Raw genomic sequence first — 23,690 nt, forward strand, 5'->3', positions numbered from 1 at the left:
CACACAGCAGATCACACACACAGCAGATCACACACACAGATCACACACACAGCAGATCGCAGATATACACAGCAGATCACACACAGCAGATCGCAGATATACACAGCAGATCGTAGATATACACAGCAGATCACACACACAGCAGATCACAGATCACACACACAGCAGATCGCAGATATACACAGCAGATCACACACACAGCAGATCGCTGATATTCACAGCAGATCACACACAGCAGATCGCAGATACACACAGCCGATCGCAGGCACACACTCACATCACCATCACATCCACAGGGAATGAGAGCAAGTCACGTGTCCGGCCGCAGGTCCTGTTCATTGCGCTCCACTGCACTGCCTCTCCAGATTCTGTCGGCGAGAAGAGATCGGTGTCGCTGGATGAGGTGACACTGTTTGAGATCTGGTGTGTGTGAGAGCTGATGAGTGCGGGTGTGTGATCACTGCAGCTCCTGCCGCTCAGTGTCGGGTGAGTGTAATTACCGGGTGCCGCTGTGTATAATGAAGTGTCCAGCAGTATTTGTAACCTTTTTTTAGCTGCACGGACACTTCATTATTGTTACGCGACTATGGCTTATTTTCGGGGGAGGGCTTATATTTAAGCCTTTCTCCGAAAATGCTGAAAATCCTTGCTAGGGCTTATTTTTGGGGGAGGGCTATTTTTGGAAAAACACGGTAGTGCCCATCTCATCTGCAGATGGTTTGCCGTGACAGCTGGAAGTCTGCTTTAGACCCCCGTTCCTGTAATTCCTGTACTCTTATGAGATACAGCATGTGGCTGGTGTCCATATGTGGTCATGATCTTTGTGTGTGTGTGTGTGTGTGTGTGTGTGTGTGTGTGTGTGTGTGTCTGTCTTTATAGACTCGCATTAGGGGCTATATATAATTTTCATTACATAGTACTCATTTACCTATCAGGTGCTGGGGCAGTATACTGACAGGGAATGTGTGTGCAGAGGGCAGGCAGAGGGTGTGGCTGGACACTGGGGGCGGTGCCAGCTGTGACTGTGGGTTTGGCAGTCAAACATGTCATGTTAGGTTGTGCTGAATGTAAACAAAGAGCTGCAGAGAATAAAGTGAAAAATCAAGAGAAACAAAAGTTAGAGAACAAAACAATAATGTAGGGATGTGTTATATGACAATACAGCACAGATTAACTTAATAATTTTTTTTTTTTTGAGTTTGTCGGACAACTCCTTTAAATATTTTGAAAGGTTTAAAAGTTGGAACTCTTTCCCCCCACCCCAGGTTTGAAATAAGAAATATGGTGTCTCCACATTTGTAAAATTCAATCTATTCAACTATAATATGAATTACTCGATTGGCTAATCGTGTAGTGGGAGAAAAAAATTAAAACCTCAGAACTCCTGGGGTTCATTCGGGTGCAGCATCAGGGGTTAGAGGTGATAAAAACATCGTATGTACCCCAAAATGGTATAATTTAAAAAGAAAAGGTCAGTTCAACCAACAAAAAAAGTCGTAGTTTCTTCATCTGAAAATTGAAAACGTTCTAAGTTTTGGAAAATGGCACAAAAGTTAAATTTAATTTTTTTTTTTTTTTTTTTTTCACTACCTTGCAAAAACAAACGTTTCGTATCACATGTGATCCGAATTTTTTTTTTCTACTATTTTGCAGAACTTCCAGCTTTACAGTACATCACATGATAAAACGCATAGTCTCTTTTTAAAAGTACAACTTGTCCAGCAAAAAAAAAAAAGCTGTGATACTAACTGCTATATCGACAGAAAAAAAAAAATATGCCTCTTAGAAGAAGGATAATACTAAAGTGGAAAGAGATCCACAAACAAGAGTGAAGGGTGTTCATTGTATAGTCAGTCTTCAGTCTTCCAGTAAACGATTAGACAAAAGTTCTTGATACGAGTTGCATACTGTAAGGCCCTGTGCGCACACTGCATTTTTAGCTGCGGTTTTACCCGCAGTTTTGCTGCAGAAATTTCTTGAGAAATGTTTTGTAATCTTTCTGCAGATATTTCCCAGCAAAACCTATGGGAAAAAAACTAGCTGTGCGCGCACTGCGTTTTTTTTTTTTATTTTTTCAAGAAAATTCTTTCTGCAGAATTTCTTGAGAAAATGTGCATGTCACTTCTTTTCCGCAGGTACCTGCGGTATTTCACTCCATTCACTGTAATGTAATCGCGAAATACCGCGGGTATACCGCAGGCAGCAAATGATGTGCGGTATACCCCCGGTATAGCTGCGATTTACCTGCGGTAATGTTCATCACTGATTGCGTTTTGCAGGGAAGGGATGTCATTATGACAGGAAGGGGAAGCTGAGCAGAGTAATACACACACATCACACTCCCTGGACGCCGCACGGAAGCACTTCCGTGTGACCTCCGTCGGTTGCCCGTGCAGTCTGTGTCCCGCTACAGCCCCGCGGCTGCCCGCACTGCGGTATAAGCAGCTTCACATTGCAGTGCTGGCAGCCGAGGGGAAGACCTAGCGCTGCTGTCAGGAGGTTAGATGAGATCATTACCTGCTGTGACTATCTGCTCTCCTGACGTCACCGCTGTCACTGCCTTCTATGCCCGTCTCGCGGGCGGCCCGAGACTGTTACTAGCGGTAACTTCACGGGCTCTCGCGATACTGCTGAGAACGCGGCGGGCATAGAAGTCAGTGACATCGCTGACGTCAGGAGAGCAGGAGATCGTCACTGCAGGTAATCTCATCTAACCTCCTGACAGCAGCTCTCGTCATCCCCTGCAGTGACCTGGGCTGACCTATTGATGTTGGCTCAGGTCACTGCACTACTCTCCCAGCCAATGGGGAACATTCTGTTCTTCATTGACTGGGACAATGACTATGGTATGCTATTTGTAAGCTGGGGAGTGTCCAATAACGGTGGACCTCCCTAGTCTGAGAATACCAGACCACAGCTGTCCGCTTTACCTAGGCTGGTGATCCAATTTGGGGGGGACACCACGTTTTGTTTTTAAATTATTTTTTGTAAAATAACAACAGCGTGGTGTGCCCTCTGTTTTGGATTACCAGCCAAGGTAAAGGTGCCAGCTGTGATCTGCAGGCTGCAGCCGTCTGCTTTACCCTAGCTGGCTACAAAAGATATAGGGGACCTCATGTCATTTTTTTTTTTTTTTTTTTTATTTATTTTTTGGCTAAATACAAGGCTAAGCACCCTTTAGTGCCACATGAAAGTCACTAAAGGGTGCCAGCTTAGAATATGCAGGGAGGTGGAACATTATATAGATTTCTCATCTATATCGATCTCTCTATCTATTCATCTATCAATCTTTCCCTCTATCCATTATCTGTCTATCTATTATCTATATTATTTATTGCAGTTACAGCATAAAAAAACGCAGGGACCAACCTGCGGAAAAACGCGGCAAAAATGCATGCATTTTCTTTGTCGCTCCATTGGGAGACCCAGACAATTGGGTGTATAGCTACTGCCTCCGGAGGCCACACAAAGTATTACACTCAAAAGTGTAAGGCCCCTCCCCTTCTGGCTATACACCCTCCCGTGGGATCACGGGCTCCTCAGTTTTCATGCTTTGTGCGAAGGAGGCACACATACATGCATAGCTCCACTGTTTAGTCAGCAGCAGCTGCTGACTATGTCGGATGGAAGAAAAGAGGGCCCATACTAGGGCCCCCAGCATGCTCCCTTCTCACCCCACTATTTGTCGGCGGTGTTTGTTAAGGTTGAGGTACCCATTGCGGGTACAGAGGCTGGAGCCCACATGCTGCATCCTTCCCCATCCCCCTGCGGGCTCTGGGTGAAGTGGGATTTTACCGGTCTCCAGGCACTGAGACCGTGCTCCATCCACAGCCCCTGGGAATCTGCTGGACATGGAGCTGAGTATCGTCAGGGACAGGCCCTGCTACATCAAGGTACTCTGTGTCCCCGTGCATATCGCGCGCACACCGCAGCATTGCTGGGTGTGTTAGTGCGCCGGGGACAACAGCGCTGCGCGCTGGTGCCATTCCTATCTACAGCTCTGCTGAGAGGGGACATGTGTTTGAAACTGCTGCGTGGCCACGGTGGTCAGTTTTTAGCGCTGCGGCGCGGCTGGGATTTGTGGTGCGCCGGGGACTTCCGCGCTGGCCGTGCATATATGACGGCCGCGCTTATTACTCGAGTCCCCGGCTTTTGCGGCCTAGTTTCGCTTCGTTCCCGCCCCCAGGCCTGCCAGTCAGGGGAAGGGCGGGACGCTGTGCAGAATGTCAGCACAGAGGGCTGGAGTCTGCTTTACATACTCCAGCCCTCACACTGGGCACAGTGGGACGCCAGTTTCCCGCACTTTTGTTTGAGGCACGCCCACGGTCCACCCCTCTTCACAGGACGCCGGCAGCCATTCCTGTGTGCAGTCCGAGCTGGAGAGAGGAGACTGGGAGACCCAGACACGGGATTCTGGTGCCCACACACCCGCTTTTCAGCGGGCGGTAAGCTGCCCTCAAGGGCTGACCCCCACTGGTGCCGAAGTGTATATTTGTATTTTGTGCTTGCAGCTATACATTGCACTGTACGATCACTAGTGATTCTCTGCTATATACCCTCCTAGATTACTCAAAGGACACAACAGCATGTCGACCGCAAAAAGCAAAGGTGCCAAGGCACAGGCTTTTTATGCTGCTTGTACCGCATGTGGGGCTGTTCTACCGGCAGGTTCCACTGACCCCCACTGTGTGCAGTGCTCGGCCCCTGTGGCACTTGCTCGGCCGGGGCCTCTGCTGGAGGTGACCCAGGCAGAACCTCCTGTGAATACTGTCCAGGTGACAGGGACGGAGTTTGCAGTCTTTGCCGACAGATTGTCTGTGACTATGACTAAAATTCTTGAAACATTGCAGTCCAGACCAGTAACTCAGACCATGGACACTGTTAACTCATTGCTCCCTGGTCCCCCTCAGTTGGAACAGCTCCGGGATCCGGGGGCGCCTCTTGCATCCCAGGGTGATGGCTCTGACACGGACGACAGTCCCAGACAGCCTAAGCGAGCTCGCTATGAGAGGCCCTCGACTTCATCACACTGGTCAGGGTCCCAGCAGGACGACTCTCTGTATGATGAGGCGGAGGTAGCTGATCAGGATTCTGATCCTGAGACCGCTCTCAATCTGGATACTCCTGATGGTGACGCCATAGTGAATGATCTTATAGCGTCCATCAATAAAATGCTGGACATTTCTCCACCTGCTCTTCCTGTGGAGGAGACAGCTTCACAGCAGGAGAAATTCCATTTCAGGTATCCCAAACGTAAATTAAGTGTTTTTCTGGACCACTCTGACTTTAGAGAGGCAATCCAGAAACACCACGCTTATCCGGATAAGCGTTTTTCCAAACGGCTTAAGGATACACGTTATCCTTTTCCCCCGGACGTGGTCAAGGGCTGGACCCAGTGTCCCAAGGTGGATCCTCCAATCTCCAGGCTTGCAGCTAGATCCTTAGTTGCAGTGGAAGATGGGGCGGCACTTAAAGATGCCACTGACAGGCAGATGGAGCTCTGGTTGAAATCCATCTATGAGGCTATTGGCGCGTCGTTTGCTCCAGCATTCGCAGCCGTATGGGCACTCCAAGCTATTTCAGCTGGTCTTGCACAGATTGACACGGTCACACGTACATCTGCTCCGCAGGTGGCACCATTGACATCTCAAATGTCCGCATTTGCGTCTTACGCGATTAATGCTGTCCTAGACTCTACGAGCCGTACGGCAGTGGCGTCCGCCAACTCCGTAGTTTTACGCAGAGCCTTGTGGTTAAGAGAATGGAAGGCAGATTCTGCTTCCAAGAAGTGTTTAACCAGTTTGCCATTTTCTCGTGACCGACTGTTTGGAGAGCGCTTAGATGAAATCATTAAGCACTCCAAGGGTAAAGATTCTTCCTTACCTCAGCCCAGACAAAACAAACCCCAACAGAGGAGAGGACAGTCGGGGTTTCGGTCCTTTCGAGGCTCAGGCAGGTCCCAATTCTCCTCGTCCAAAAGGACTCAAAAGGATCAGAGGAGCGCAGATTCTTGGCGGACTCAGTCACGCCCAAAAAAGACAGCCGGAAGACCCGCTACCAAGGCGGCTTCCTCATGACTTTCGGCCTCCTCTCTCCGAATCCTCGGTCGGTGGCAGGCTCTCCCGCTTTGGCGACATTTGGCTGCCACAGGTCACAGACCGTTGGGTGAGAGACATTCTGTCTCACGGGTACAGGATAGAGTTCAGCTCTCGTCCTCCAACTCGCTTCTTCAGAACTTCTCCATCTCCCGACCGAGCCGATGCTCTGCGGCTAGCGGTGTCCACTCTAAAAGCGGAAAGAGTGGTGACCCCCGTTCCTCTTCAGGAACAAGGTCACGGTTTTTACTCCAACTTGTTTGTGGTGCCAAAAAAGGACGGGTCATTCCCTCCCGTTCTGGATCTAAAACTGCTCAACAAGCACGTAAAAACCAGGCGGTTCCGAATGGAATCCCTTCGCTCCGTCATCGCCTCAATGTCTCAAGGAGATTTTCTAGCATCAATAGCAAGGATGCTTATCTCCACGTGCCGATTGCTCCAGAGCACCAGCGTTTCCTACGCTTTGTTATAGGAGACGAACACCTTCAGTTCGTAGCTCTGCCTTTCGGGCTGTCGACAGCCCCACGTGTCTTCACCAAGGTCATGGCAGCAGTAGTAGCAGTCCTGCACTCTCAAGGTCACTCTGTGATCCCGTATTTGGACGATCTACTGGTCAAGGCACCCTCTCAAGAGGCATGCCAACACAGCCTGAACGTTGCGCTGGAGACTCTCCAGAGTTTCGGGTGGATTATCAACTTTTCAAAGTCAAATCTAACTCCGACCCAATCGCTAACATATCTTGGCATGGAGTTTCATACTCTCTCAGCGATAGTGAAGCTTCCGCTGGACAAACAGCGTTCACTACAGACAGGGGTGCAATCTCTCCTTCAGGGCCAGTCGCACCCCTTGAGACGCCTCATGCACTTCTTGGGGAAGATGGTAGCAGCAATGGAGGCAGTCCCTTTCGCGCAGTTTCATCTCCGTCCACTACAATGGGACATTCTCCGCCAATGGGACGGGAAGTCGACGTCCCTCGACAGGAACGTCTCCCTTTCTCAGGCGGCCAAGGATTCTCTTCGGTGGTGGCTTCTTCCCACCGCTTTGTCGAAAGGGAAAGTCCTTTCTACCCCCATCCTGGGAGGTAGTCACGACAGACGCGAGTCTCTCAGGGTGGGGAGCAGTGTTTCGCCACCACAGGGCTCAAGGGACGTGGACTCAGGAAGAGTCCACCCTTCAGATCAATGTTCTAGAAATCAGAGCAGTGTATCTTGCCCTACAAGCCTTCCAGCAGTGGCTGGAAGGCAAGCAGATCCGAATTCAGTCGGACAACTCCACAGCGGTAGCATACATCAACCACCAAGGTGGAACACGCAGTCGGCAAGCCTTCCAGGAAGTCCGACGGATTCTGACGTGGGTGGAAGACACGGCTTCCACCATATCCGCAGTTCACATCCCAGGCGTGGAAAACTGGGAAGCAGACTTCCTCAGTCGCCAGGGTATGGACGCAGGGGAATGGTCCCTTCACCCGGACGTGTTTCAGGAGATCTGTCGCCGCTGGGGGATGCCGGACGTCGACCTGATGGCGTCACGGCACAACAACAAGGTCCCGGCTTTCATGGCACGGTCTCACGATCACCGAGCTTTGGCGGCAGACGCCTTAGTTCAAGATTGGTCGCAATTCTGGCTACCTTACGTGTTCCCGCCTCTGGCATTGTTGCCCAGAGTGCTGCGCAAGATCAGGGCCGACTGCCGTCGCGCCATCCTCATCGCTCCAGACTGGCCGAGGAGATCGTGGTACCCAGATCTGTGGCACCTCACGGTAGGCCAACCATGGGCACTACCAGAACGACCAGACTTGCTATCTCAAGGGCCGTTTTTCCACCTGAATTCTGCGGCCCTGAACCTGACTGTGTGGCCATTGAGTCCTGGATCCTAGCATCTTCAGGATTATCTCGAGGGGTTATTACCACCATGAGACAGGCTAGAAAACCATCCTCCGCCAAGATCTACCACAGGACGTGGAAGATATTCTTATCTTGGTGCGCTGCTCAGGGAGTTTCTCCCTGGCCTTTTGCATTGCCTACTTTTCTTTCCTTTCTGCAATCCGGATTGGAAAAAGGTTTGTCGCTCAGCTCCCTTAAAGGACAAGTCTCAGCGCTATCTGTATTTTTCAGAAACGCCTAGCACGACTTGCTCAGGTACGCACGTTCCTGCAAGGAGTTTGTCATATCGTCCCTCCTTACAAGCGGCCGTTAGAGCCCTGGGATCTGAACAAGGTTCTAATTGCTCTCCAGAAGCCGCCTTTCGAGCCTATGAAGGACGTTTCACTTTCCCGTCTTTCACAGAAAGTGGCCTTTCTAGTAGCGATCACGTCTCTTCGGAGAGTGTCCGAGCTAGCTGCGCTCTCATGTAAATCTCCCTTCCTGGTGTTTCACCAGGACAAGGTGGTTCTACGTCCGATGCCTGAGTTTCTCCCTAAGGTGGTATCCCCCTTTCATCTCAATCAGGATGTCACATTACCTTCCTTGTGTCCTCATCCAGTTCATCAATTTGAGAAAGGTTTGCATTTGTTGGATCTGGTCAGAGCACTCAGGATCTACATTTCCCGCACGGCGCCCTTTCGCTGCTCGGATGCACTCTTTGTCCTTGTCGCTGGTCAGCGTAAAGGGACGCAAGCTTCCAAATCCACTCTAGCTCGGTGGATCAAGGAACCAATTCTTGAAACCTACCGTTCTGCGGGGCTTCCAGTTCCTTCAGGGCTGAAGGCCCATTCTACCAGAGCCGTGGGTGCGTCCTGGGCATTACGGCACCAGGCTACGGCTCAGCAGGTGTGCCAGGCGGCTACCTGGTCGAGTCTGCACACCTTTACCAAGCATTATCAGGTGCATACCTACGCTTCGGCGGACGCCAGCCTAGGTAGACAAGTCCTTCAGGCGGCGATTGCCCACCTGTAGGACGGGGCTGTTTGACGGCCCTATCACGAGGTATTCTTTTACCCACCCAGGGACTGCTTTTGGACGTCCCAATTGTCTGGGTCTCCCAATGGAGCGACAAAGAAGGGAATTTTGTTTACTTACCGTAAATTCCTTTTCTTCTAGCTCCAATTGGGAGACCCAGCACCCGCCCTGTTTTCTTAGGGATTTTTGTTTTTTTTCGGGTACACATGTTGTTCATGTTGAACGGTTTCAGTTCTCCGATGTTCTTCGGATTGAATTTGTCTTTAAAACTGTTATTGGCTTTCCTCCTTCTTGCTTTTGCACTAAAACTGAGGAGCCCGTGATCCCACGGGAGGGTGTATAGCCAGAAGGGGAGGGGCCTTACACTTTTGAGTGTAATACTTTGTGTGGCCTCCGGAGGCAGTAGCTATACACCCAATTGTCTGGGTCTCCCAATTGGAGCTAGAAGAAAAGGAATTTACGGTAAGTAAACAAAATTCCCTTCTTTCCCGCGGTTTTGGTGCGTTTTTTTTCTTTTACCGCAAGTGCGGTAATCGTCAACTCCCAGAAGTTTCTCAAGAAATTTTCTTGAAAAAAAAAAAAATCACTTTTCTAGTGCGCACATAGCCTTAAGTGGTCTTTATGTTAATTTCCGTTTATTTTGTCCGGCAGATCTTTTATACTGTGGAAAGTCAAGTCCAGGATGTCAGCACATAGTAAGTCAGGAGATGGGACAAACTGCTGCTGCTAACACTTCAATAAACTGAAAGATTTTTTTCTTTTAACCGATCACCTTTCCACCTCCATCCATGTCCACTTAGACTTTTTGTTCTAATTTTTCTTTTTCTTTTGCTGTTTTTTAATTTCAGTGATGTTTGCACTTGGGAACGAATACACGTCCACAACATTCTGCTACATGTGCAGTAAGTATACAGTGCAAATCACAACTAATGGGGGAAAATGTCTGCTTAGCTGCGACTGTATCCAGTGTGAACCTGGTGACTGTTTTTTCCCTGTTAAAGCGGTGATCCGAAGTCCAGAGTAACTTTCTCCTAAATCCCTATTATTTAAACTGTTTTCTAATATACTTGAATTAAAAAATTCCTAACTACACTATCTGCTATTCTATTTTTTTTTTTCCTCTATTTATTTTTTTGATGACGCTTTGTTTGAGAATCCCAGCATCATCAGGGGGCAGAGTCTATTGCCTCTACCCCTCCCTGAAACAAATCATCATCAGTGACCCTTGTTTCAGGGACCAGGATAGTCCCAGCACAATGAGCACGATGACTGCGTTCTCCCTTCTAGCTCATAGCACCAGTAGTGAGCTGACAACCGAGCCCGTTGTCAGAATACTCTGCGTACAGGGAACCGTGCTCCCCCACAAGTGATTTCCCTGTAACTTGGTCCTTAGAAATAATTAACAAAAGTAAAAAAAAAAAGACTTGTTATTGGGTCAAAAGTGGTCAGTTTTGCTCTTATGTAGTAGTAATTTACTCTCTTCCATGCACCTACCCTGATGCAGATTATCTCTAGTAATAATGTCTGGACATTTCAGAAGCTGGGAGTGATGGTCTTAAAGGGAATTTTTCACTAGGTTTTTGCCACCTAATCTGAGAGCAGCATAACTAAGGAACAGAGATCCTGATTCCACCGATGTCACTTACTGGGCTGCTTAGAGTACTTTTGATAATTTATTGCTGATTAATCAGTGATTTTATCACTACAGGACTACTTGTCCTGCTGCCAGGTAGTCCAGCATATTCGTGAGCTCTGTATAACTGCTATATCTGCAACAGAGAAAACAAACAAACATAGCTGTTTGCTGTCATTTTGATAACATCAAAGTAAATAACACATCGCTGGAATCAGGCTCTGTCTCTACATTATGCTGCTCTTAGGGGAGCAAAAACCTGGTGACACATTCCCTTTAATGTAAGTTTAGGTAGCCACATGTGAGTATGCACTGCAATTTTTTTTCACCAGATATCTTCAAAGTTTCCTGGAACTTCCTAAATGTTGTTGTTATCTGAAGGGTAAGTTTTCTCATTGTGGATAGTGACACACAAAGTCTGGTTACCAGTATGAGAAGACTAACATATCTTGCAATTTGCATATTCAATTTCCCAGAGAAGCATGCATATTCAGAGAGGACGAGGACTTAAGGTGGTGTCACACATAGCGACGCAGCAGCGATCACGACCAGCGATCTGACCTTATCAGGATCGCTGCTGCGTCGTTACATGGTCGCTGGTGAGCTGTCAAACAGGCAGATCTCACCAGTGACCAGCCCCCAGCCAGCAGCGACGCGTGGAAGCGTAACTAAGGTAAATATCGGGTAACCAAGGAAAGCACTTCTCTTGGTTACCCGATATTTACCTCAGTTACTAGCATCCGCCGCTCTCAGCTGCCAGTGCCGGCTCCCTGTTCCCTGCACTCCTACCAGAGTACACATCGGGTTAATTGCCCGATGTGTAGTCCAGCTACGTATGCAAGGAGCAGGGAGCCGGCACTGGCAGCGTGAGAGTGGCGGACGCTAGTAACTAAGGTAAATATGAGGTAACCAAGGAAAGGGATTCTTGGTTTACCCGATGTTTACCGTGGGTGGTTACAGCTTACCGCAGGCTGTCAGACGCCTGCTCCCTGCTCGCTTCAGTTCGTCGCTCTCTCGCTGTCACACACGGCGATGTGTGCTTCACAGCGGGAGAGCAACGTCCAAAAAATGAAGCAGGACATTCAGCAACGACCGGCGACCTCACAGCAGGGGCCAGGTCGTTGCTGGATGTCACACACAGCGACGGGACGTCGCTGCTACGTCACAGAAAATGGTGACTTAGGGCTGCTTCTCACATGCGAGTTTCTCGCAGTAAAGCAATGTGAGAAAAACTCGCATTGGAATCGGACACTTGTTAGTCAATGATTCAGCTCGCATTTGCGATTTTTTTTTTTTTTTTTTTTTTTTTTTTTTTTTTCAGTCCAAATCGGACCGAGAAAACTCAGCATGCTGCTTTTTTGCGAGTTTCTACTGCGAGTCTCTCCAATGCAAGTCTATGGGAGCGTGTAAATAATCGGATGTCACGAGACGGCACTCACACCATCCTAGTGACATCCAATTTTCTAAATACATTTCTCGCATGTTTCCTAAAACACTGGAAACGAGTGATGTCTCACAATGTCTGTCAATCACTATTCTCTGTCAGTCGGTCTCTCCCTCTCGGTCTCTATTCTCTCTCTGTCGGTCCGTCACTATCTGTGTCCCTCTCTCACAGTCTGTCGGTCATTTTCCCCTCCTTTCTCATACTCACCGTTCCCCGATCCGCGGCGCTGCACGGCGTTCACACTGCTCCGGCGGCTTTTACTATTTTGTAAAAGCCGGCCGCTCAATAAACAATCTCGTATTCCCTGCTTTCCCTGCCCATCGGCGTCTATGATTGGTTGCAGTGAGACACGCCCCCACGCTGAGTGACAGCTGTCTCACTGCAAAAAAATCACAGCAGCCGGTGGGCGGGTCTATACTGTGCAGGGAAATAATTAAAAAAACCGGCATGCGGTCCCCCCCCAATTTTAATACCAGCCAGATAAAGCCATACGGCTGAAGGCTGGTATTCTCAGGATGGGGAGCTCCACGTTATGGGGAGCCCCCCAGCCTAACAATATCAGTCAGCAGCCGCCCAGAATTGCCGCATACATTAGATGCGACAGTTCTGGGACTGTACCCGGCTCTTCCCGATTTGCCCTGGTGCGTTGGCAATCGGGGTAATAAGGCGTTAATGGCAGCCCATAGCTGCCACTAAATCCTAGATTAATCATGTCAGGCGTCTCCCCGAGATACCTTCCATGATTAATCTGTAAGTTACAGTAAATAAACACACATACCTGAAAAAATCCTTTATTAGAAATAAAAAACAATAACAAATTCCCTGGTTCACCACTTTAATAAGCCCCAAAAAACCCTCCATGTCCGGCGTAATCCACGGACCTCCAGCGTCGCTTCCAGCTCTGCTGCATGAAGGTGACCGGAGCTGCAGAAGACACCGCCGCTCCTGTCAGCTCCATGCAGCTAATGAAGGGAATAGCGCAATCAGCTGTATTCAGCGTTGGCCGCGAGTAACCTCAGTGACAGCTCAGCTGATTGCGCTATTCCCTTCATTAGCTGCGTGGAGCTGACAGGAGCAGCGGTGTCTTCTGCAGCTCTGGTCACCTCCATGCAGCAGAGCTGGAAGCGACGCTGGACCATCCTGGATTAAAACTGACATGGAGGGCTTTTTCGGGCTTACTAAAGTGGTGAACGAGGATATGTTTGTGTTTTTTATTTCTAATAAAGGATTTTTTCAGGTGTGTGTGTTTATTTACTGTAACTTACAGATTAATCATGGAAGGTATCTCGGGGAGACGCCTGACATGATTAATCTAGGATTTAGTGGCAGCTATGGGCTGCCATTAACTCCTTATTACCCCGATTTGCCAACGCACCAGGGCAAATCGGGAAGAGCCGGGTACAGTCCCAGAACTGTCGCATCTAATGTATGCGGCAATTCTGGACGGCTGCTGACTGATATTGCTGAGAATACCAGCCTTCAGCCGTATGGCTTTATCTGGCTGGTATTAAAATTGGGGGGGACCGCACGCTGTTTTATTAATTATTTATTTATTTCACTGCACAGTATAGACACGCCCACCGGCTGCTGTGATTGGGTGCAGTGAGACACCTGTCACTCAGCGTGGGGGCGTGTCTCACTCCAACCAATCATAGGCACCGGTGGGCGGGGAAAGCAGGGAATACGAGATTGTTTAATGAGCGGCCGGCTTTTTCAAAATAGTAAAAGCCGCCGGAGCAGTGTGAACGCCGTGCAGCGCCGCGCCGGGGATCGGTGAGTATATGAGAGAGGGCTGCTAACTTCAGTCACTCAGGTAATTAGCGGTCACTGGTGAGCCCTTCACAGGTGACCGCTAATCAGGACGCGGCACAGACAGAGCCGCGGCATGACAATGAAGTCGGGTGAAGTTCACCCAAGTTCATTCTGATCGTGCTGCTCTGTCTGTGTCTGCTGTCATCTGCCATTCAGCTCTGCTACATGGCTGTCTGTGTCTGCTGTCAGCGGCCATGTAGCAGAGCTGAATGGCAGATGACATAGTAAAAAATACGCATTACACACGCATTAGACACGCATTACACACGCTAGTAAAATCATTAATTTATTCAGAAAAAGCATCGCACCTAACGTGAACTAAAATCAGCCGAGTTTTTTTTTCCGCCCAGTCGGACCGATTTTACTCGCATAGATGTGTTTCCAGCCTTAGCAGCGATGACGTTGTCGTCGTCGCTATGTGTGACACTACCTTTAAACTCTACTGCCACCTATTAGAAGTGGCAATTCTAAAAGTAAATATCGACCCTTTAAGGAGCCTTGCCGTATGACTTAGGATATAAGCCAAATCAGAACACCAGACCTGGCATGTTACTCTCCACAAGGAGAAAACTGAACCCTTAAATCTCAGTCTTAGCCTCTCACCTAGCCAAAGCAGATCTCATACTTTGCACTGACGAGGGGTAATACCCCGAAACACGATGCCTGTAAATTGAGATTCCTAAGTCATATGGCAAGGCATGTCAAAGGGTCCATATAGACTCTTAGGATTGTTACTTTCAATACGTGCCACTAGAGTTCCAAGTCCTCTTCCTCTCTGAAGAGGCAATTTGCATATTTATCGTGAAGAGATTTTCCACAAACCACATTCAATTTAAAGTTGATTTATTCAATAGATCTTGGAATAATAATAACTTATACTGTACAATTAGATGTATTTAAAAGAAAAAGAAAAAAAATCCTGTGCGAAGATCCTATGTATGTGTCCCTGCTATGTACTGTGTAATGGCCGTGTCTGCCCATACAGGGACATGGTCTGATCATACCACATCTCCTGGACAGAGGAGGACACTAGTATACAGACGTTACAGCTTAGGGATCGCAAATTATTATTTCTATAAGGTAAAATGTTTTTCAAAAACAGGCATTGAAATGTTTAACCTCACAAAAAGAATCTGCTATAATCCCATGCTGTGCTTTCTGTATACTCTTTTGTTTCCTCACCTACTGTGGTATGATCAGACCATGTTCCTGTACGGTCATACACAGCCATTACACAGTACATAGCAGGGGCACATATATGATTATCTCTGCCCAGGAACATTGTTATTTATTTTTTTTATTTAAGCACATCCAATTATATAAATTATTTTATTATTATTATTATTATTATTATTATTTTATTTTAATTTCTGCTATGTTTGAACCATGTAGACAAACTTTCATCATACACTCAAGGGTTTCAATTCCGTGGCATGTTTTTATTGTGAAATAAGCATATTGTGAAATCTAAAATGAGAAATTTCATAAGTAGCAGTGGAGGGATCTCAAATTCCATTCAAGTATTTGCTTAAAAAGCAATAGAGTGATGAATACTTTCTCTATGATATTCTGAGATAATACCCTACTCCACCAGTACCTCTCCATGTTTCCGAGAACAGACTAATTATCTCCGTCTAATATGTTTGAACCACAACATGTTGGTTTTTTTTTTTCTCTTGATGAAGAGCTGTACACCTAAAACTGAGAAATTTGCTATCCAAGAATGATCTTAATTGTAGATGAATTGCATACTTAATGAATAAAAACAAAACAGTATGTGTGTAAACTTTTACCAAAATGTGTACGAATAAAACAATGTAAACTTGAACAGTGCCAAATATGCATTTCGGCAAAACACCTACAGTGCTGGCCAAAAGTATTGGCACCCCTGCAATTCTGTCAGATAATACTCAGTTTCTTCTTGAAAATGATTGCAATCAAACATTTTTTGGTATTATCTTCATTTAATTTGTCTTCAATGAAAAAACACAAGAGAGAATGAAACAAAAATCAAATCATTGATCATTTCACACAAAACTCCAAAAATGGGCCAGACAAAAGTATTGGCACCCTTAGCCTAATACTTGGTTGCATAACCTTTAGCCAAAATAAGTGCGAACAACCGCTTCCAGTAACAATCAATGAGTTTCTTACAATGCTCTGCTGGAATTTTAGACCATTCTCCTTTGGCAAACTGCTCCAGGTCCCTGAGATTTGAAGGGTGCCTTCTCCAAATTGCCATTTTGAGATCTCTCCACAGGTGTTTTATGGGGTTCAGGTCTGGACTCATTGCTGGCCACTTTAGTAGTCTCCAGTGCTTTCTCTCAAACCATTTTCTAGTGCTTTTTGAAGTGTGTTTTGGGTCATTGTCCTGCTGGAAGACCCATGATCTCTGAGGGAGACCCATCTTTCTCACACTGGGCCCTACATTATGCTGCAAAATTTGTTGGTAGTCTTCAGACTTCATAATGCCATGCACATGATCAAGCAGTCCAGTGCCAGAGGCAGCAAAGCAACCCCAAAACATCAGGGAACCGCCGCCATGTTTGACTGTAGGGACCGTGTTCTTTTCTTTGAATGCCCTTTTTTTTTTTCCCTGTAAACTCTATGTTCATGGCTTTTCCCAAAAAGTTCTACTTTTGTCTCATCTGACCAGAGAACATTCTTCCAAAACGTTTTAGGCTTTCTTAGGTAAGTTTTGGCAAACTCCAGCCTGGCTTTTTTATGTCTCGGGGTAAGAAGTGGGGTCTTCCTGGGTATTCTACCATACAGTCCCTTTTCATTCAGACGCCGGCGGATAGTACGGGTTGACACTATTGTACCATCGGACTGCAGGGCAGCTTGAACTTGTTTGGATGTTAGTCGAGGTTCTTTATCCACCATCCACACAACCTTGTGCTGAAATCTCTCGTCAATTTTTCTTTTCCTTCCACATCTAGGGAGGTTAGCCACAGTGCCATGCGCTTTAAACTTCTTGATGACACTGCGCACCGTAGACACAGGAACGTTCAGGCCTTTGGAGATGGACTTGTAGCCTTGAGATTGCTCATGCTTCCTCACAATTTGGATTCTCAAGTCCTCAGACAGTTCTTTGGTCTTCTTTCTTTTCTCCATGCTCAATGTGGTACACACAAGGACACAGGACAGAGGTTGAGTCAACTTTAATCCATGTCAACTGGCTGCAAGTGTGATTTAGTTATTGCCAACACCAGTTAGGTGCCACAGGTAAGTTACAGGTGCTATTAATTACACAAATTAGAGAAACATCACATGATTTTTCAAACAGTGCCAATACTTTTGTCCACCCCCTTTTTTATGTTTAGTGTGGAATTATATCCAATTTGGCTTTGACAATTTTTTTTTCTTCATTGAAGACACATTAAATGAAGATAATAATACCAAAGAATTTGTGATTGCAATCATTTTCAAGATGAAACTGAGTATTATCTGACAATTGCAGGGGTGCCAATACTTTTGGCCAGCACTGTAGCCTTACAGTAGATGCATGTATATAAGGGTGTGTATTTGGAGACACGCTGTGGATGTATTTTAATGCACACCTGAAACACAACGCTTCTTTGTGTAGCATCATGTGAATGTCAAAAGAAATCAGCCAAGATCTCAGGAAGAGAATTGTGGACTTGTGCAAGTCTAGTTCATCCTTTGGGTGCAATTTCCAGATACCTGAAACAAACAATTATATGCAAGTACAAACAAGATGGGAATGTCCAGCCGTCATACCACTCAGGAAGGAGACAAGTTCTGTGTACCAGAAGTGAATATGCTTCGGTCAGACATGTGCATATCAACCCAAGAACAAAAGCAAAAGACTTTGTGAAGATGCTGGCGGAAGCTGGTAAGATTGTGTCATTATCCAAAATGAGACGAGTACTCTATCAACATCTGCTGAAAGGCCACTCTACCAAGAAGAAGCCATTATTCCAAAAGAAACATAAAAAAGCCAGATTGTTTGCATATGCACACAGGATCCAAGACCTTCATTTTTGGAGACCTGTCCTGTGGTCTGACAAAACTAAAATGAACTGTTTGGCCATAATGATCTTCGTTCTGTTTGGAGGAAAAAGGGAGAAGCTTTGAAGCCTAAAAGCACCATCCTAACTGTGCAACACTGGGGTGGCAGTATCAATGTTTTCTGGTTTTACTGCAAGACGGAGTAGTGCACTACACAAAAATAGATGGCATCATAAGGAAAGAATATTATGTGGCAATGCTGAAGCAACATCTGAAGGAACTTAAAGTTTGGGCGGAAATGGGTCTTCCAAATGGGCAATGACCCCACAAGCATATGGCCAAACTGGTTACAAAGTGGCTTAAGGATAACAAAGTCAATGTTTTGGAGTGGCCATCACAAAACCCTGATCTCAATCCTATTGAAAATGTATGAGCAAAGCTGAAAAGGCAGGTGTGAGTAAGGCTATGTGCGCACGTGTGCGCTCTGCACCACACCAAAATGTGCGCTTTAGAGCGCAGCTGAAAAGCTGCGTTCTGAAGCGCATGGTGCTGGCAGATTCGTGCGCTCTGCATGCTGCCTCTCCCTATAGACAGCATGCAAACCACACGGAAGAAGTGACATGTCACTTCTTAGAATGCAGCGATTCGGCAAGCAGCCGAATCGCTGCGTTCTAACATGCCACGTGCGCACGGCTCCTGCACAATCTCCATAGATTGTGCAGGGGACACAGGACGCATGCAGTTACGCTGCGGTGCAGAACGCAGCGTAACTGCATGTAATACGCACACGTGCGCACATACCCTAAGGTGACCTACAAACATGGCTCAGTTACATCAGTTGTGTCAGGAAGAACGGGCCCAAATTCCTACCAACTATTGTGAGAAGCTTGTGGAAGGATATCCAAAATGTTTCTCTCTCCTCTCCTCTAATTTGGCAATATAAATAATTTTGGTTCCTAATTGATCTAAAGCGGGAAAGGTTTATTCTGACTTCATGTCAGATAGTGAGAAATACATACATATGTGTCTTTTTAAATAGTGTATGTAAACTTCTGGTTTCAACTGTATATGAGTAAGGAATACAATGAAATTGTCACAACCAAATCTAATTGTTGTTCTCCTTCTTCTCAGGGGTTCCATGAATTGTTCCTACCTTGGACATATGGAGCAGATACCATTTGATGGTTATGAGTACCTGGATTGTCACAGCAACTATTCAGTCCCTCACTAAATTCTTTAAAATGTTTCAGGCTTCTATAGAATGATATACAAGATTTGTGATAAACTCGTGTTCTGACATACTAGAGGTGAAGAATTCCAGGAAAGTGGATGATGTAGAAACTTTTCAAGGACAAGATTTTTCTATTTGCCACTGACATAATACTGCTTATTTCTATATAGCGAAGGTACTGAGGCACAGATCATGTGTTATCATCAATAATGGCACCAAAGAATGGGAGGCCTTTTATACATCCGATTAATCTGCTGACCTTTATCTAAAATGTAGAAGGAAAACCTTCAAGAAAAAAGTCTACAATATGTTGCACCTTGCGCAGGGCACGAAGCGGGTTCTTTGAATCACTGCCATGCACCTCAATCTGTGCATTTGGCATATTTTTTTTTATTATTATTTAGGTTTCTTTCTTCAAGATAGTTGCCCTTGCACATTATTAGAGGACAGTTGACCAAATTGGGCAAAGTCGTCAAATTATTTGTGTATGGAGGCCTATTAATTCTCCACTGACATTTGAGAAAGAAGGATCGAGGAGTTTGAAATGAAATGCCTGACCCCTGTTCTCAGGTAAGATAAGCTTTACTTGAGGCATCTGGCAGCGGCTAATTCCCTCTGTCTCAATGACGACTTGTTCATGCTTTGCCATGTGCATTGTGATGGAATATCTGGAAGCCCAAAGAGCAATCCACTGACTGCTTTTAAAGTTGTATTCCACAATCAATGGGACTTGAAGATGCCAGTGATATTTGTCCTTTATAGGGATACATTGCAATTCAGAGGTACAGATATCTCGGACAACGCTGTAATACCCTTACAATTTTCTAGTTTTGAATGCTATTTGCATATAGACATGATTTTATTGAATTTCAGCACATGATTTGTGGTTTTTCAAGTTTATGAAGGAACTCTTATCCTCATACCAAGGACTGGCATATCGACATGCAGTCTGTGTGCTCTCCCTTACACTATGGAAGTGGTAGTCTCCAACTGTTCATTCCAGCCCTGCCATGTATACAGTGCCAACAGCATTTTATTAGGCTATTGGTTGGTCGCAGTGCTAATGTTTGGAAGATGGGTCACTGTACATCGCTCATCCACTTTGGTGATATTCTTCCTTTTCTATAAATGTGATTTTGTTCCATCTGTAAAAACAGTTACTACTAAATGTACTTTGTATTAAACTTGATTCCAATAAAATTGCTTTTTATTTCTACTAAAAGTGATTCTTGTTCTTGTGACAAATTTGCATAAGTCTACAATATACCAGTAGTTTAAGTTCTGGCTTTGTTGGCTAGCCATGAATCGTGTCCAGAGCCGAACCCTCCGCAAAGCAATATGTCCTCATGGGGCAAAAATACAAACCACAACTGGTTCCTCTGATACCTGAGGGGCTCAGGCCAACATTTAGAAGGTTCTGTAGATGATGGAAAACGTACTCGGTTTTCAGTATTTATTTATCTATATTTTCCACCTTTAGTCATTTACTTTACAGTAACTTTAAAATAATTTTCCACTCTCCTAAAAAGTAATAGCACATCTTTAGGATATCCCGTCATGATTGATCGACATCTGATTTCTAGGATAAAATCCTGCGATAAAGTAACATGGGTGAATAGGCCAGCGACTGTCACAGTACAGTCCTGGAGAGCTGATAATTTGGAAAAAATGTAAAGTTATTCACAGATTCTGTGGGAGGTCCCAGTGGTCAGACCTCCACGATTAAGTGATGTGATATCCTAATAATTAGCCATCTCTTTTAGAGGGGAAAATGTCTCTAAAACAGGGGTGTCAAATTCAAGGCCTTTGGGCCAAATCCAGCCTGCCATTTAATTTTATGTGGACCGCAAGGTCAAGACACAGAAGGATTGTCTCTGCACTTTCGCTGTACAGATATCCGGTCCTTTTCTGTCCACTGCCTTTGAATTTCTTTTAAAGGGCAGTGTGGAGGTGTGTGCCGAAACTTAAAATCCAAGATGTCACATGCCCCTTATGCTCTACTACGTACTAGATGCATTTTACGTCAATACAACCAGCAGGGACAGCGCCCTTGGCCCTGCTAAGCATCGATAGCGCCCCTGGCCCTGCTAAGCAGGGACAGCGCCCTTGGCCCTGCTAAGCAGAGACAGCGCCCTTGGCCCTGATAAGCAGAGACAGCTGTCGGGTAGCCCCGCTAAGCAGGGACAGCTGTCGGGTAGCCCCGCTAAGCAGGGACAGCTGTCGGGTAGCCCCGCTAAGCAGGGACAGCTGTCGGGTAGCCCCGCTAAGCAGGGACAGCTGTCGGGTAGCCCCGCTAAGCAGGGACAGCTGTCGGGTAGCCCCGCTAAGCAGGGACAGCTGTCGGGTAGCCCCGCTAAGCAGGGACAGCTGTCGGGTAGCCCCGCTAAGCAGGGACAGCTGTCGGGTAGCCCCGCTAAGCAGGGACAGCTGTCGGGTAGCCCCGCTAAGCAGGGACAGCTGTCGGGTAGCCCCGCTAAGCAGGGACAGCTGTCGGGTAGCCCCGCTAAGCAGGGACAGCTGTCGGGTAGCCCCGCTAAGCAGGGACAGCTGTCGGGTAGCCCCGCTAAGCAGGGACAGCTGTCGGGTAGCCCCGCTAAGCAGGGACAGCTGTCGGGTAGGCCCGCTAAGCAGGGACAGCTGTCGGGTAGCCCTGACCAGTTTGTGCATTGCAGTCCATTCTCGTACCGTGTTCCATGGAGATCTGCATGAACCCTTACAATTTTATAAGTGGCACTTTGAAGCCAACCATTATACTTATGTGGCCTTTGGTGAAAATGAATTTGACACCCTTTCTCTATAATATTTGAAACTGAATAGTACTTGTGTGTACTGATGTTAACCACCAGAGGGCAGCACAGTACTTGCTATAGAACAGAGATGCGCAGCAATTTTTATCCCAGGCCACATATTAGATGTACTACTGCCAAACTCTGCAGTAACGAAGGTGAGATTTCTTTTTTCTGATAACTTGCTCTTATCTAGAGGGTGATGGTTCCTAGTCCTTCTGTTTGGCACTTTAGAGAAAAGGGATTGAGATGATCAGACATAAGTGCAACTCTCCATATTGTAGTTTCAGAGAATTGCAGAAACAGCTGAGAGTTTCACATCTCTTGTAATTTAAGATGTAGAGGGTTTCACACACAACATCCTTTCCTCTTCAGAGTAGTAAATAGAGTTGTTGCAATTACAGGCGGCATGTGGCCCCTGACACTGGCAGGGCACCCTTGATTTGGCTTAATGGTCTTCCACCTAAAGCTAAAGTTGCAATAAAAATTATTCAAATCCCATTGCAATTTAGGTTTATTAGAAAAATGTACAAACTTTCTGCTGATTGCAATAAACCAATGAATCCAGAACATTTTACACACCTCAACATAACAAATATAGCAAATGGCTTCTCCAAATTCACCAAGTGAAAATGCCAAAATGCCAAGTTTTAATGATTACTGCAGTCTCAGAATTATTTAACTCCTCCATGATAAGCATCTTTAGTACTTAGCAGCAGGTATTTACAGCTAAAAGTGCTCTACTAACATGAAATGTAGTCAAAACTGCAGCTTCTGTCAGCGTTTCGAGGAATATTAGCCTTAGTGTGGCGCTCCTGAGGCTCTGGTCGCCACAGCGTACTGTACTCCTGCTGGGGTGTAGTACTAATCATGGATCCATGGGAGGTCTGTGCCGGTTGCACCATACACAACCACATACACACATGGGTGCTCCTTCCCCACTGGGGACTGGGCTAGGGTTGGGTACCAAAGGGGTTGCCAACAGTGTGGCATTTACAGGATGCCCTCGCAACAGGGGCCTCAATCCAATAGCTTAGGACCTGGGTGAGGGGAGGAACAGCCACCAGGGGGAGTTAGGAGTCCAACACCCAGAAATTAAGGAGTTCTCCAGCAGGAGTGACAATGAGTGGACGTCTTTCCCGGTAGCTCCTGTGGGACATAGGAGTTTAACGGTCACTGTGGAGATACCGTGTCAGTTCTCCTGGGGTCAGCGCAGTTCAGGGTGCTGCACCCTAGGGTGGTGTAATTCCAAGTTGCACCATCAGATTCTGCTGGACGGAGGGGTTCCATGCTCCTCTGACCACACAAGTTTTCAGAGCCAGGTGACACCTAGGTTTCCGGGGCCTAGATCACGGTCAGACTCAAGGGGATCCATGCTACTGGCATAGGGAACAGTACTCTACCTAGTACGGAAGGGGACTCTTAAATGCTTCAAGCCACAGGGACCAGCACTACAAAGCACACCAAGGAAGGGCCCACAGACTACTGCACTGGTTCTGACCTTTCTTAGATCCGGAATTGACCAGAGCCCATCACGGCAGTGACCGGTACTACTGGACTAGCGACGGAAGCTGTGAGTAAACTACACCTTGAACCCGCAGAGACTGTCAGCTTTTCCTTATCGCCGTTGCCACCCAGCACTTTGGCACTGACGGTTCCCAACCTCTCCCTTCGTCATCCACCCGGGGCCCGCTCCGCCTGTGGGGAGAGACACCATCCTGGCTGCCATAGCACCTGCCCCGGAGTGGAATTCTGCAGCGGCGGCTACACCCTGGCCGCATACCACAGGTGCTGTCACGACAAACTTTCCCAAACACCCA

At 46.7% G+C, this 23,690-nt stretch overlaps 1 protein-coding gene across 4 annotated transcripts in view; it reads left to right on the forward strand.

The window, feature by feature from the left end:
* TMEM106A (transmembrane protein 106A) overlaps window positions 1–20,306 on the forward strand; it is a 74,306-nt gene extending 54,000 nt beyond the window's left edge. For all 4 annotated transcript variants that reach the window (XM_075347602.1, XM_075347599.1, XM_075347600.1 and 1 more), the window contains 3 exons: window positions 9,644–9,687; window positions 9,841–9,894; window positions 18,985–20,306. In XM_075347602.1, coding sequence (XP_075203717.1) covers window positions 9,644–9,687; window positions 9,841–9,894; window positions 18,985–19,084 — 198 coding nt within the window. In that variant the 3' untranslated portion in view covers window positions 19,085–20,306. The remainder of the gene's footprint in view (window positions 1–9,643; window positions 9,688–9,840; window positions 9,895–18,984) is intronic.
* Window positions 20,307–23,690: the final 3,384 nt, after the last annotated feature.

The sequence above is a fragment of the Anomaloglossus baeobatrachus genome, chromosome 5 (assembly GCF_048569485.1).
Source record: "Anomaloglossus baeobatrachus isolate aAnoBae1 chromosome 5, aAnoBae1.hap1, whole genome shotgun sequence".
NCBI classification, from domain to species: domain Eukaryota; kingdom Metazoa; phylum Chordata; class Amphibia; order Anura; family Aromobatidae; genus Anomaloglossus; species Anomaloglossus baeobatrachus.